Below are 14,710 nucleotides of genomic sequence, written 5' to 3' on the forward strand. Positions count from 1 at the left end.
CCAAGCAATGAGGCTGGTCAGTACTTTTTGCCACCACAGTGACAGAGAGGTCTCAAAGCACCATCTGCAATTTACAGGGAGGGCCCTTGTTCCCAAGCATGGCGGTGTGGTGCTCACAAGGGTGTAGGAGAAGCCATGGGCACGGATGCACAGAGCCACTGGGAGCTGCTAGTGGGGCTCTGTCCTGCACTGCTGCAGGCACCGCTCCTCCCTGCCCGATGGGGGATGCCCGTGCTGGGCTCCAGAGCTGTTGTCAGTGCTTTTCCGTCCTGGCTGCCAGCCTGGAAAACAAAGTTCCCAATCAAAGCAAGAGCAAGTGGGGAAGAATGGCTCTGACATTCCTGCCTGCCACCAGCGACGTTTCCAGAGCAATGGGGCTGGAGAGGTTCAGCCTGTTGAGCTCCCAAATGAATAGGAGCGATGGATACATTACTGCAGCATTATAATGTCCTTCAGCAAAGGGTTTAGAGCTCAGCCATATTGCAGCAGACCTCCCTGGTTAAAATCCCTTCCCCAGTCCTGCAGCAGAGGGAAAAAGACTGCAGTCCTATAACACAACTATCAATTAACAACTTCCCTATCTACAAGGCTCTTTTAGACCCAGGCTTTGTATTCTACAAGCAGAGGACAAGATTTTGCCAAGGAGGAAAGATTTTCTTGAAGCAGAAGGACTGAAAAGTGCTATCGCTCACCGAGCTCGGCCAGGAAGGGATAGAGCCGTGGGTAATCTCACCGAAGTCTCCCACAGCCGCATCCACAGGCATGTAAGGTAACGGCATTCGCTTCACTCTAGTTTAATGTGCCCAGCTTTATATGTTTCTAGAGTCCCACACCAGAACTAGGGTTGTCTCAGGTTGATTTGAAGGCAATAAATGCCTTAAATGAAGGCAAAGCCTGCAGAGGGATCAGGGAGCATGGCACCTGGGGACGGGGCAGGCAATGTGCCATTCCCCAGCGTGGCAGATGCAGGGAAGCGCATCCCCTGTACAGCCAGGGGACAGGGAGCAGTGGGGGGATGAGCAGAGGTCACCTCTGCAGCAGCTGGAGGAACAATCTTCACCAGCCACCTCTCTGGTCCCCCTTCCTGCCTGAGCACCAGCTGCCCAGCTCCCGTTTCCCTGCACACTAGAGCTCTGCGTGCATGTTGTGCTGTGCAGCCTTGTACTGAAGGCACAAGGCAGGTTACAGTCCAGGATGGGCAAAAGCTGCCTATTTGACTTTGCTTGGAGAGCTTGGGTGATGCCTGCACCGCTTGCTGGATCACGATGCAGAGCACCTCAGGCCCTGAAAGCAACACTGCTGTGCTGCAGCGGGCACAGCTTTGCACTGCAGAGGTCAGTTGAGGCTCCTGCCACACAGAACCTTCCCTCAGTGCTATGGAGGGAATAATATTTTTGATGTTGGTGAGGCTTGGAGAATTCATTCTTATATGCAATCAAAAAATTTCTAGACAGTGTCAGACTTATCGCATCAGGAAAAGAGACACGAAGGTCCCTAAGAGTTTGCTAGAGAAACTACTTGTCCATGGAGAAAGTTTCTTCCTAGCCGTCCTATTGAGAGATTGATTTATGGCCAGAAGCACAACCCTCGTTAAAAATAAAGTACCCTGGATGCATCATATTTTTAAGCGTTGGCTTCAGCAGTATCTTGTAGACGAGAGTTGTTCTGGTTCATTTTCCTTTGTATGAAGTGCCCATCTTTACCAGTTTTGAACGAGTCTCCCTCTCGCTCTCACCAGCTATGTCCTCATTCTCATGGTGAGAGCGGACACTGGAAGAGGGGGGGGACCTCTTGTGTAGCAGAAGCTACACAAACTGCACAACGTATTACTGAAGTGAATGGGGTTCACAGCTGATTGCTCAAAGATGGATTTCTGTTTCAACAGCTGCTGAACGATAACAGTGGTGGCCTGAAGGAGAGCTCATGTTTTGCTTGCATTAATTGGATGTTAATTGGACTTCTGAATCAATCCCTTCCTCACCTTCCCAGCAACTTACAGAAGAAGGGACCTCTAAACCCTTCCGCAGGATGAACAAGACTAAGGGAGCTTCTGAGAGCCCAGAGCTTTGGAGCCCAGGTCACACGCAGAGCACCTCCTTGACCAGTGTGGCACCACCGTTTGCATTCGGCCAGCAGGCCACGGACAAAGCCCTGAATGCGATCCTTATTGTGGTCCTCTTCGTCATCATGGTATCTCTGGGGTGTACGATGGAGATAGCCAAGATCACAACTCACCTCAGGAAACCCAAAGGTGTGGCAATTGCTGTAATGGCTCAGTATGGCATCATGCCCTTGACAGCATTCGTACTGGGCAAGCTCTTCCCCCTGGGTGCTACAGAGTCCCTGGCCATCCTCATCTGTGGCTGCTGCCCGGGGGGAAACCTCTCCAACATCTTTAGCCTGGCACTAAGAGGGGACATGAACCTCAGGTAAGGCAAGCTGAGTATGTGTTCATTGCCCAGATCAATCTAGTCGTACGACTGGTTCATAAATCAGCTTAATCAACATTATCAATCCCCAAGAAGCTGGACAAAGACTGAAATACCAAGTTTAGAATATTTTTAAAGCACCCATATTGCTCAATGGGCCAATTTGTCCCTATTTTACAATCAAATGGGATTTTGTACCTTTCTGTGAAGCATATGGCATGCTGCTTTTGATGAGATGGGTGCAGGAACACTGTTTTGCCTCCACGTAGCAGTACATATAGCATATATCTACTACATCTATCCGTATAGCAGCATATAGTTGTGTAAACTGAGCACACTGTCTGAAAAGGCTGCATCAGTGAGAAACGTTGAACTAGCAGAACCCCACAATCCAACAAACCCTAGCAATAAAACAAGATCCAGGGGGAAAATATGAAGTATCACTTTCTCTGCCACTTGTGAATTTCTGAAGTGTGAGCTGCACCCATAACGAGGGTCCTTTCTGAGCTGGTATAGAACTTGAATCATCTTGCCCCCTCTCTATTCATATCACATCCTTATACAACCTGATAGTGATGGGAAAACCTCAGTGACAGGCTGGGAAAGAGCAAGGTAAAGTCTCACATTAAAACTATGTGTCCAGGTTAATAAGAAAAATGAGCGTATTCCATAAAAAAAGTGTCATTCTTCTACTGAAGAGTCCTTTCTTCATCCCAGCATTGTAATGACCACATGCTCAATGGTCCTGGCAATTGGACTAACGCCTCTGCTTCTGTACCTTTACTCGGGAGGACTATACGAGGGTGATTTGGAGGGCAAGGTGCCTTACAAAGGAATAATCACCTCCCTGGTCTTAATGCTAATCCCCTGTGCCATCGGCATCATCTTGAACGAGAAGAAACCACAGTACACTGGCTTTACCATAAAGGTAAGAAGTATCCTGTGCTAGTTGCCTTTCAACCAAGGGTCTCAAGGAAGTTTTCAAAAATAGAGGCACAGAAATATTAACTTCTTTATGGCGTGCCACAAATCAATGAAAAGGTTGAGGACAGAACTCAAGACATCCACTTCACCACTTTAATCATTAAAATATTTGCCCAAAGTCCTCCACCTTTTCTAGTCAAACAACGTTTTGTAGGCAACTTCCTACCTTGCTCTCCTTTGTTGGCTTCAGTTTTAACTTCATTTTCTTTTGCTACAAGCAGCACTAATGAGCTTCATAGGTACTGCCACCAACTACTGCTGTAACCAAAGCAGACCCCAGATTTAAAAAACAAAAACAAACAAACAAAAACCACAAAACACAACCAAAAAACCCCACCCCTCTGTTCTCAGAGGTCTAGCACATGGCAAAAGTCACATCACAAAGTTGCTGCTTACATCAATGAGATATTTATCCAGCAGAAGCCACTAGATCGCTAAGCGCCCGCTTACGCCTCCTTTGTACATCAGGCATTTACACAGCAAAAGGGAAATCCAGCTAACCACCTACACCATTGTCTAACTCAAGAGCTCCACTAGCAGTACCCCGGGAGCTGCTAACAACTTTGTAAACCTGTTTTTCATAGATTCTTTCACTAAGGCTTCATCTCAGAGAAACTGGGACCAAGCACAGCAAGAAATGGGTGCCAAGATTCAATAACAGACCTGATAAAATGACATTAGGAATCACTAACCTCTAAGAAGCACGGGAACCCAGGAGTCAGGCTAGAGCAGACGCAGGAGGACCAGAGCTCTTCAAAGGTTCCTTTATCCAGCACAAGGCAGCGATGACCGAACGGTTTCAAAAGAAGCTTTAAAAGCCTAGCATGAGAAGGTGACCTACACCGGCCCAGCTGACCCTTGGTTCATGTTCCTTTCTGCTAACACCACCTTTCCATTTATCTTCTCTACAAAAGAGGAAGAGGGTAGAGGGTTGCTTTTAAAAAACACCTGGGGAACTCTGTCCAAACTGGAGTCCAAAGTGGAGGGACAGGCAGGAGAGCTGTGTATTCTGCCTCCCAAAATTCCCCAGGTCCTTCATCTGCTGAATCACCAGACACCAGTGAGATGATCTGAAAATGCAGCCACCACCTTCCACACCTGCTGTAGGCAGGCACACCTGCTTTGGGTGGAAAGGATGTCACGCTAGACCCCCAAAGCGACTTGAACAGAGAGACAGGTAGCAATGCCTCAGAAACGAGTGGCTGGTGGAGCCAGCCATTCTGCCTGTAGACCAGAAAGATACATTGTTATTTAAGGTCTACTTGTAACAGTTGTGTCCATGAAAGGCACTTAGGCACTCTCACTATATACTTACATATGTGATGGACTGGGAACTGGGCAGCCACTTCCAACAAATTTTGCTGGGAATTTTTATCTTGTCCATGACTTGACCACTTTTATTTTAGGCAGGGATGGTTGTGCTTCTACTGTCATCTGCTGCAATAATCGTTCTGTCTGTGGCCAATGTGGGAAGCAGTATCACGGTCGTCTTCTCACCATCCCTCCTGGGATCTTCTGCCTTGTTGCCTTTTATTGGATTCCTGCTGGGCTATGTTCTCTCCGCAATCTTCAAGCTCAATGACCGGTATGTTCCTCCACTCCCCCCTCCCCTCACTCTCTGTCGCCAAAGGAACAGAGAGGTACGACAGCTCTGGTCTACAGCGCAATGGTGACAACATGGGTTTCAACGTGGATGTACTTCTGCAAAATAAACACTGACTGCAGTATCCCAAAATGGGCCGTAGGAGTACGAGCAGACAGGCTGCAAGCTGGTCCCAAGTCAATACTCCCACACCTTGAGTGGGGAGAGAAATGAGTTCAACCTCTGCTCGGCTCAGTGGAGAGGGGAGGAGCAGCTGGAGCAGTTTTTGACACAGGTAGCTGATCACCACGGAAGGGGTGGAAGTCCATTATGCAGGTTCACTGAACAAGCAGATGGATAGTTTTGATTTAAGGTCACTAGTGACCCGCTAAGCATACATTACCAGCCTCTGCTCTGAGTAATGAAGCTGGGGGAAGAAGAGAATGAACAGCATCAAAGAACAACAAAGAATTAGGGAATACCAACAGAGACCAAACCCCAAGTGACACAACTGTTCCTCAGCTGGTAGTTACCCCAAACCAGTCAGTGCATTCAGCTGCAGCCCCAGGAATTCAGGATGGAAACCTTGCATATAAAACCCACTCCTTCCCTTTCTCATCCTACCTAATCCAGGTAGGAAGCCCGCTAGTCCTCACTATTTTTTATCTTCACACCTTGGACTCCTCTTTCCACCTCAGAAGCTGATTCCTTTCCTGCAGGAAGCTGCAGCACCCAGAGTGGGACCCAAGGCCTCCAAATAACATTAAGCACAAAGTCCGCATTTGTAACATGATCTGTCTGCACATTGCAAAGGGAACACGAGGCAAAACCTTCTAGGGACCCCAGTACTGCTCCTGATAAAGCAGCTTTTAGCACAGGCAAATGCACGAAGCATTGCAACAGCAAGGTGGGCAGGGTTCTTTTTAAGTTGTTTGAAAGTGGATTAAATCTGTGATCCGTTTAACTTTTCCTCCTTCAGATGCAGGCGGACAGTATGCATGGAAACTGGCTGCCAGAATGTACAGCTTTGCTTGACTATCCTCAAGGTTGCCTTTGCCCCAGAAATCATCGGCCCCCTGTACTTCTTCCCACTGCTCTACTTGCTGTTCCAGCTTGGAGAGGGACTTCTGCTGGTCCTGGTCTTCAGGATCCATGACAGAATAAAGAAACCAAATGGCAAGTACAGCTTTGCTCCTGTATTTCTTACACTTTCCAATCCAAACCACATATGCTTACATATAATTACCAATGAATTGCTGCTTTCTCGGGGCAGAATCAGGCTGCCCTTTAACTCAATTACCATGCCCAATGCATTAAATACAAATCACAGTCAAAAATTCACAGGTAACTGAAGACATTAGAAATTATGACTTCTTGTATCAGCAGAATGTTTCACATAGCTATATACCATCTATATTATCAGTGCTCAGAGGTTTTCAGAGTCCTGTGCTTAAACTAGGATGGGCATCCTGCAAAAGCTATGACTTGCACCGAGCACATGCAAAGAACAGTCACACACACACCCCTAAAACTACACGAGAACATCAGATATTCTTTAATGCAACAAATTCCAGCTTCGCTGTAAACTGTTGAGAGATTCACTGAAGGGTGTCATTTTTTTTGGGGGTGGGAAGGACAGAACTGTCAAGTACTGCAGCTGAAGGAAGGAAACATGGGTCTTTTGCTAGAAAAGTACATAAATGGATTCAAGCTTAATTAAAATATATATACAGTATTGGTATAGACATGAGGTAGACTCTTCTCCAACTTCAACAGGTCCACAATGCCAAAGCCCAGCTGAGTGCCTGCAAAGATGGCTGGAGAATGCACTGCTGAATGAGATTCTCCACCAGTCATCCCCCTGATGCTTCCAGACCAGCTTTCTCCAGTCCCTCGGGACAGAGAAGCAGCTGCTACAGGAGCACTTTACCGTATCTTATAGCTATAGCTGAAGGATGACTGTTAATGGGGAAAAAAACCCACTCAATTTGTATCCTCAAGTGTGCCTTCAGTGCAAAGCAGTTGATACTGGATACAGCCATACGGGTGCTTGCAAGACTATTATGAAAAGGGTGGCTGTCCAGGTTCTGATTCATAAATGACTGGAAACAAGACAGCTTAAGTATTTTGGCAGGACTTCAAAGTTCCTTCCTTTTGCTTTAAACGACCCAGCAACACCAACTGTAGCTGTGTCACAGTCTTTCCATAAGCTGGGTTCAGAACTGCTTATTCTCACTACGTTTTTCTTTTTCTTCAGATGCAGCAAAGATGATCTGCGTAGCTGTAGACACAGTTACTGCTCAAGAAATGAAACCAGTGTCTAGACCCTGCAGAAAATGTGGGAAACCAGGAAAACAATACAGACTGATTCTGCAGCAGCCACTATCACAACCTCCCCAAACTTCACCTTCTGCAGCTGGCTTACAGGTCTCCAGCAGTCCTGTGTAAGACTTTTATCGATACGCTCATTTTACGCCAGACAAAGGCATCACCACAGAGCTATTTGCACCCTCACTGTTATTTCCCGAAGACCTCGCTCCACAGGTCTCCAACTCTTCAAGCGTCTCCCTGCCTGCCCATGAGGGACACTTCCAGTGACTTCCAAGTCATCGTGACAACCCTTTGGGACAGTTTAGATCCGTGCTCCCAAGCGACTGCCCCCAGTTTTACCCATATGAAAATCACCGCCTGCATCAGTTCCCTTTTTTAATTTCACTTACCTGTTACTGTCCTGCTGGCACGTGTTGGAAGCAGCTCCCAAAGACATCGCTGAGGATTAATGTCATTTTTCTAACAAAGACCCAAAATGAGGTGTGAAAGTTTCTCAGCGCAGGAGCCACCAAGACCCAGTGTGCAGCTGAGCAGCCCGTGGACTGCTGGTCACTCCCGTTTTCCAAAACCCGAGCACTGGGCAGCGTACCACTGCTCTCCACGCAGCAGAGGCCACAAAAACTGAACACGGCTATGCAAACTGCCTTAGTACGTCAAGTTTGGGTCCAGCAAGCCGTACCTCTGAAAATACATGAGCCTTGAACGTGCCTTGCTTTGCAGGAGTCAGTGAACTAAATACACAACCTCTTCAGGACACCATCTAGCTATTGTCGCGCTACAAATATGAGCATGGGGAAACATTGGCATTAACACCTCCAACGTGCTAAGTATGCATTGTAACCTGAAGTAACGCACCTTACCTAAGAATAAACAGGCTCGTACCAAGAACCTACGCTTCATAAATGCAGAATCATTTCTCGCCAGAAGTCAACATAACCCTCCATAATGCAAAGCCTGGGAGCATGTTCTAAACCAAACGTAAAACGCAGAAATCTATTCACGCTGCTTGCAAGGCAGGTGGTGTGATTCAGAAAGGGAATTCGAAACAGCTACTTACAGAGCAGGCGGTGCTTCACGTTTAGCCTGAGGGAGGGAAGTGTCTGAAATCCCACCCCTTTCCAATCATCAGGTGCCTTCAGCCACCTGGGCTCCTGTTGGAGCCAAGTCTCCCTTGAACACAGATGCCCATCATCAGTCAAGGAAGCAGGAAGGATCAACTGACCTGAGGTAACGCAGCTAACCTTACACCCAGATGAGTCTCAACGCTGCCTTTACCCCTAGAGGTTAAAGCCCTCTTCTTCCACGCCTCTCAAGATGATCCAGCATCTGAACTAACCTCCGAGACCGAAGCCTCCCACTCCCCAAAGCCGGCTAGTGATAACCCCACTCACTAACTGCCTATCCGTCCGACCACCTCTCACCGCCTGCGCCCAGCAGTTTGATGCAGTGCCACCGTAACGGACAGATTCACAAGGCACAAAAGCTTGTTCTCGTCGGTTAGCTTGGAACACATTTACTGAGAACTCTGCAACAGTACGGAGAAAAGGCAGCAAGGCCTGCAGAGACACCAAACAACTCACTCCCCCCAAAGCCAGACCTCGCTCTCAACAGAACCACCTTGCATTTCCTAGGACCTAATCCAAAGCCCATCCTAGGCTCCAGAGATCTTTTTGAAGGTTTCATTGGATTACTGGAGTAGCTTTGTAAAGCACTTTGTAAGAAAGCACGTTATTTTTAAAATTAAATTCTAAAGCTCTCTTGTAACACGAGCAAGGGCTTGAGAAACACAGGGATTGCAGAGGGTTGCTGCCCCAGTAAGGCACAAACACTAGAACGCAGAACCGCGGGGTGCCACTTGCTGCAGTACTCCCACCCAACTTAAAAATCCCTCCTCTTCCTCCAGAACGAGGACCAGTGCCTATAAAAGTGCTTTATCCACACCTCAATGTTCTCACACACGTGTGCACACACTCATGAAGCATGCCGACTACATCCATCTTTTATGTTCCATGCTTATGATCCAGTGATTAAAACCTGAATGACTTGTCCATTCCACTTTCTGCTATGAACTATGACAGCGTGATTCTCCTCATTATCAAGGTTTGTATTTCAGAACATAAAGATACCCAAGGACATAGCGTGATGTATTGAAAAGAAAGTTCTCCCCCACACCCGAAACACTCAACGATAGCCTTGCTGTAGACCCATCTTTAAGAAGCATTTTGACTGTCCGACAATACGAGGCATGGTCACAAACACTTTATTAACAGTAAGAACACACCAGAAGTAGAGACATGTTTCTTTATACTTTATTTGAGCTATTTAATTCTTAAGTATCAAGAATTAGGGTGCTTTATAGAATATTATTACCACAGGGCAGTGAAACGGCCATTTTCTTAGTGTAGTGCAAGTCTCATTAAATGAAAAGCTTTTAAAATAAAGTTTTATTACCAGTACTGACCAGCACTTAATCTGCTGACCGAAACAATGGTTCAAAAGCACAAAAAAATACCCTCTGAAATAAAGCTTTATGTACAGCACATGTAGAGCTCTTAGATGCCTAAAGCTACTAGTTTAGTTTGAGATATTAAACTTATGTTTGAGTTGCTATTCACATTGAACATGCTGGGAATTAAGTGTTCAGATGACTTTTTTTGGAGTACAAAAAAATTTGTCTGCTTTAGTTATAAAGAGCTCTGCCAATATACACAAACTATACACTTCAGACATTCACAAAAAAATGTGAGCAAGAAAAGGGTTATCAAAAAACATTTAATACAATTAATCAATAACCCTTCCCACCATGGTCCACATCTACAAAATTCCCCCATCCCCTCCCCCCCCCCCCCCTCCAAACCCTTCCCCACAGAAAGTCACATACTTACCACAAGTTTTAGCAAGTATGGTTTAAAAAAGGGCCCCCAGGGCAAGTTACTTAGAGTTCAGTTGCCACTGTCAACAGATCTCGATCTCGATCTAGACCTCTGCCGATCCACAGATGATGGGGATTTAGATCTACTGGAAGAACCACGTTTCTGGCTCTTCTCTGGCACTGGAGATCTACTAACTGATCGAGACTTGCTACGGCTCCTACTCCTTGACCTGCTGTAAGACTTGCGGCTGCGGGAACGGGAACGGCTACGAGACCTGGATGAGCTTCTGCTACGAGACCGTGACCTGCTTCTGGACCTACTGAGGAAACAAAGAGCATCGGTGTTAGCAATGAAACGTCACTGACCACGACAATAACCAGACGGCAACTGGTCTCCAGTTCGGCTGCCTGGTCACTGACTTCAAAGCTTTCTCAATGAATCTTTAAGCATTATTTAAGAGACTAGAAATCCATACCTGTGCCTTTTGCTGCCTTCAATTAGTTTGATTTTCCTTCCATTAATTTCTTTACCAGAAAGTTTTTCAATAGCATTCTTTAAATCACTGTAAGAGGCGAATTCAACCACCCTACAAAAAAAAAACCCCAAAACAAAACAAAAAACAAAGCACAGAGCTCACTATTACAAGTTGTAATTTTGATGACAGAGCAAAACATACTCTGGAGAAAAAAAAACCCAACAAACCAACTCAAAAGAACTCTCACTGCTCGGTGTAGCCATCCCTTGTCATAACTCAAGCATGAATTGAAGAATTCCCCTCCCCAAATACCAGAGAATGCATTTTCAAAGGGTAGCTAAATTAAACCACGAACAGCTGCTGAGCACTGAAAGTAGCCAGCTTCCCTCCCCAAATATTATACATACAAACATTACTCTACAGCTTTCAAGAGATGATTTGAGAGACTTACCCTTCATTTAACTTAGGTCTGTGTGCATCTGCAAAGGTTACTTCCCCCGCTTGTCTCATGAAGTCTTTGAGATCCTAACACAAGACCAGTTATGTTATGCAAAGAAGTGAAATTAATACTTATCTCTATAAAAAACAGTTAAAAACAAACAAAAGAAACTTATGACTACTGAAAAAGAAGATGTTAGATAAATTACAAACATGGCAATTGCCATACTTGTATTCTATCAAAATTCAATTATCAGTATCAGGGCACGAAATAAATGAAAAAAGCATATTGCTTTAAGCAAAATGCTAATAAAGTGTCTTAACATTAAGGAAAATATTAGTCTACAAAGATTATATAGATTAAATGAGAAAGAGAAAATGAGAGAGAGAGAGAGAGAGAGAGAGAGAAGTAAAAAAGTACATTTGTATATATACTGGACTGAGTGTGAAATACTACCCATATATTTTTGTACTATTTCAGTCTCCATTTACATTACGAGTCTTATATGCATACAGAATTACATTTACATAACACCAATTATTTTGTGCCCCATATGTCATTAAAAATATAGTTTACTTTACCTTTATTAACATTTCCCTAGGCTAGCCAAGCAGCAAACTGCATTAAGCGACCGGAGATACCGTCATGACATATGCCCGACTGGCTCTTCGCCACCCACTTGACGAACACTACCCAGTCGATGGAAGCCATTAATCGCACTGCCCTCCCTATTAGGAGACTATTGATGGATCCAGACATTCTCTATGCTTGATGTTACCAAGGACCACTTTACTGCGATCAGGATTCCAACGACCACCTAATTTCGTATCTTTCAACTCTTTTCGACCAGGACCTCTTTATTCGGAAGCGTTACAGGAAGAACAGCTCTCAACTTAGGAATCAGATCTCGTTAACGCTCTGGGATCGCTGCAATGTGGCACTTTAAGGAGTGCATCGATTACGTCTAGACCGGCAAACACAGATCTAGAGGTGGCCAAGTGACATTGTAGGAGCTGACTGGAAAGTCAACCAGGCCCAACCAAGAGTGACCAAGACAGAACGATTAGGATAACCCACAGGCACTCCTCGTCATAAGGCCAACGACACAGATAGGCTGGCAAATAAAGGGTTTAATATGTGGTTAAAATGGATTTAAAAAACAAGAAAAAAATAAATATATATCCTCAAATATATACATTTATTATTATTATTATTATAAATTAAAATTAACTAGTTTTCATCCAAAATATTTAATTACATTATTTAAAATTACATTAATTACATAAACATTTTTAATAAATTAGATTTAATTTTAATTAATTATTTTACAAAATAATTACATTACATACCCATTAAACGAAGTCAAAATAGTTAATCGTGTTTCAACAAACCTGCCAGCTGACTCGGGAAGACAAATTTTCTACTATGAGGCGATTTTCTGTTCTTACAGGTGGGGCATTTCTGTTTAGAAATAAACAATTGAGACTTTTATTAGTAATTAAAATATAACCGCATGTTAATATTAACAAAGGCTGTACCAATCACCAGTATCAGCATATCACTATTACTACTACAACTTAACTATGTAAGTGCCCCGAGTAATCTAGGACAAGCATTAAATATTTTGGGGAGGAAGCATAAAGATGGCAAGCATATCTGAGAAGTTTTGTAATCCTCACTATCCTACTGCCACATCAAATGATTGACTAAAAAAGGCAAATAATACCTTTTAATATCTCATTCTAGCGTAAGTTCTTGGATCAGATGAGCCCACAGTATTCTTTTTTAAACTATGTCAGTCCAAAGCTATACATACCTCCTGTCACTACGTGGACGGCGGCTACTAAAACGGTCAGAGTACCTCCCTCTGCCTCTACCCCTAGAGCGTGCTCTTGCATGCTCAATTGTAACCCTGGGGAAAAAAAAGAAATGGAAAACCACACATTTTTACATTCTTCTTCTTGCATATTCCTTCATAGTTATAGTTACTGGGGGGGAAAAAAAAAACAAAACACAAAATAGTTTAAACAGTACTGATAACACAATGCAAGTTAAAATTGACACACTTCTTATTTTAGGTACTTAAGCTTATATATTCATGAAATAAGGTACCTCACCTCTCACTGCAAAGCTCTTTTCCATCCAATTCATAGACAGCATCATCTGCATCCCTCGGATCCTCAAATTCCTGCAAAACCACCACAGCAAAAACATAAAAGTAAAAAAATTACATCTCTAAGACATTAACAAATGCTCGTTTGCCACATAGTATACTTAGCTGAGCACGCTAATGGCATTATCTTTAAAAGTAGCTTCGTGGACATCAAACGCGCATGAGATCCGAGTGACCACCAACGGACAGGGACCGCAGAGCCCTGCGAAGGGGCGGCACTCACCACAAACCCAAACCCCCTCTTCAGATCGATGTCCCGGATGCGGCCATATCCCTTGAAGAACCTCTCCACATCCTTCTCCCTGGCGGCCGGGTTCAGCCTCCCGATGAAGACGCGGCAGCCGCTCATGGCTGTGGGCGCGGAGCTCGCTGCGGGAGACACGGCGCCCAGCCCGTCAGCGCCCCCAGCCCGCCGGCCCCCCGCCCTGCCCGGTGACTCAGCACACCCCCGCCCCGCGCAGCCGCCCTCCCTGCCGCAGTCCGCAGCAGGCCCGCGGCCCGACCGCGCCCCTGCTCCGGCCCAATAGGAAGGAGCCAGGTGGGGTCCGCCTTAGCCTGCGCCAATGAGAACCCGACGTTCCGCCTGCAGCCCCGCCCACAACATGCCGACACCCGGGCGGCCCCGCCCCTCTCTGCCAGCGCATGCGCACCGCCCCCGTCGAGCAAGGGAAGAAAAGCGAACGCCATCGCTCCGCTACAAAATGGCGGCCCGGGCCGCGCCCAGCAGCGACGACAACAGCGCCCGCTCCGCGGAAGGCACTGGAGTAAAACACAGCGACGAAAAGGCCGGCCGCCGGTCGGAGGCTGGCCGGCCGCGCAGCCGGCAGTTCCCTGCCCCACCGACCCTGCTCCTCCAACGCCGCCAGCCCGCCCGCGGCGCGGCGCTCCGCAGGGAGGCCCCCGCGCCTGTCACGAACCTGGGCTGCAGGTCTCGGCGCGGGCCGAGCCGGGCGGGCGCGCGGAGCAGTCGGCGCTCGGCTGGCGGGCAGCTCCCTCCTCCCTTCGCGACGGCCGGCTCCGGACTGCCGCGCCACCCCCGCCGCTGCGCTGCAAAATGGAGGCGGCCCCGCGCGTCACCACCGCCCCGCGTGACGCTGGCGCGGCGCGGCGATTGGCGGGGGCGGCCGCCCCGCCCCTTCCCCAGAGAATCTAGGTCAGGGCGGGGAAGGGGGCGCGTCTGGGCCCCGCCCTCGGCGCGGGGGGTGCCGGCCCGGCCCTGTCGCGCCGCGGCGAGGCTGTATACCGTTCGTAGCCCTCCCGTAGGGCCGGTGGCTCGGGGCCCAGCCCTGCCTGCGGAGGAGCGTGGGCGCGGACGCCCCCAGCCCCCTGCTACCTGTCCCCTGTAAAGGGGCCTTCCCGAGACCCTCCTCGGTGCGCAGAGGGAGGATGGCCGCTGGTGTACTCGCCTTTGCTCGTCAGCGCAG

The 14,710-nt window shown here is 47.0% G+C and overlaps 2 protein-coding genes across 4 annotated transcripts; one reads left to right on the plus strand and one right to left on the minus strand.

Annotated features, from left to right (window-relative positions):
- Window positions 1-513: 513 nt before the first annotated feature.
- Window positions 514-7,319, plus strand: SLC10A1 (solute carrier family 10 member 1). The gene is made up of 6 exons (XM_076343519.1): window positions 514-769; window positions 1,886-2,429; window positions 3,147-3,357; window positions 4,820-4,998; window positions 5,975-6,175; window positions 7,253-7,319. The coding sequence occupies exons 2-6, from the start codon at window positions 2,029-2,031 to the stop codon at window positions 7,317-7,319; spliced, it is 1,059 nt and encodes a 352-aa protein (XP_076199634.1). The 5' UTR covers window positions 514-769; window positions 1,886-2,028.
- A 2,300-nt stretch (window positions 7,320-9,619) lies between these two features.
- SRSF5 (serine and arginine rich splicing factor 5) lies at window positions 9,620-14,305 on the minus strand. Of its 3 annotated transcripts, none has more exons than XM_076344792.1 (8): window positions 14,204-14,305; window positions 13,510-13,655; window positions 13,231-13,301; window positions 12,930-13,025; window positions 12,505-12,574; window positions 11,126-11,199; window positions 10,675-10,785; window positions 9,620-10,515 (listed from the first exon to the last, which is right to left on the minus strand). In XM_076344792.1, the coding sequence occupies exons 2-8, from the start codon at window positions 13,633-13,635 to the stop codon at window positions 10,269-10,271; spliced, it is 795 nt and encodes a 264-aa protein (XP_076200907.1). In that variant the 5' UTR covers window positions 13,636-13,655; window positions 14,204-14,305; the 3' UTR covers window positions 9,620-10,268. The 3 variants fall into 3 exon arrangements, with proteins under 3 accessions (XP_076200907.1, XP_076200906.1, XP_076200908.1); XM_076344791.1 differs by having other exon boundaries at window positions 9,620-10,518; XM_076344793.1 differs by lacking the exons at window positions 9,620-10,515; window positions 10,675-10,785; window positions 11,126-11,199 and adding an exon at window positions 11,953-12,227.
- Between the last annotated feature and the right edge of the window lie 405 nt (window positions 14,306-14,710).

The sequence above is a fragment of the Aptenodytes patagonicus genome, chromosome 7 (assembly GCF_965638725.1).
Source record: "Aptenodytes patagonicus chromosome 7, bAptPat1.pri.cur, whole genome shotgun sequence".
NCBI classification, from domain to species: Eukaryota; Metazoa; Chordata; class Aves; order Sphenisciformes; family Spheniscidae; genus Aptenodytes; species Aptenodytes patagonicus.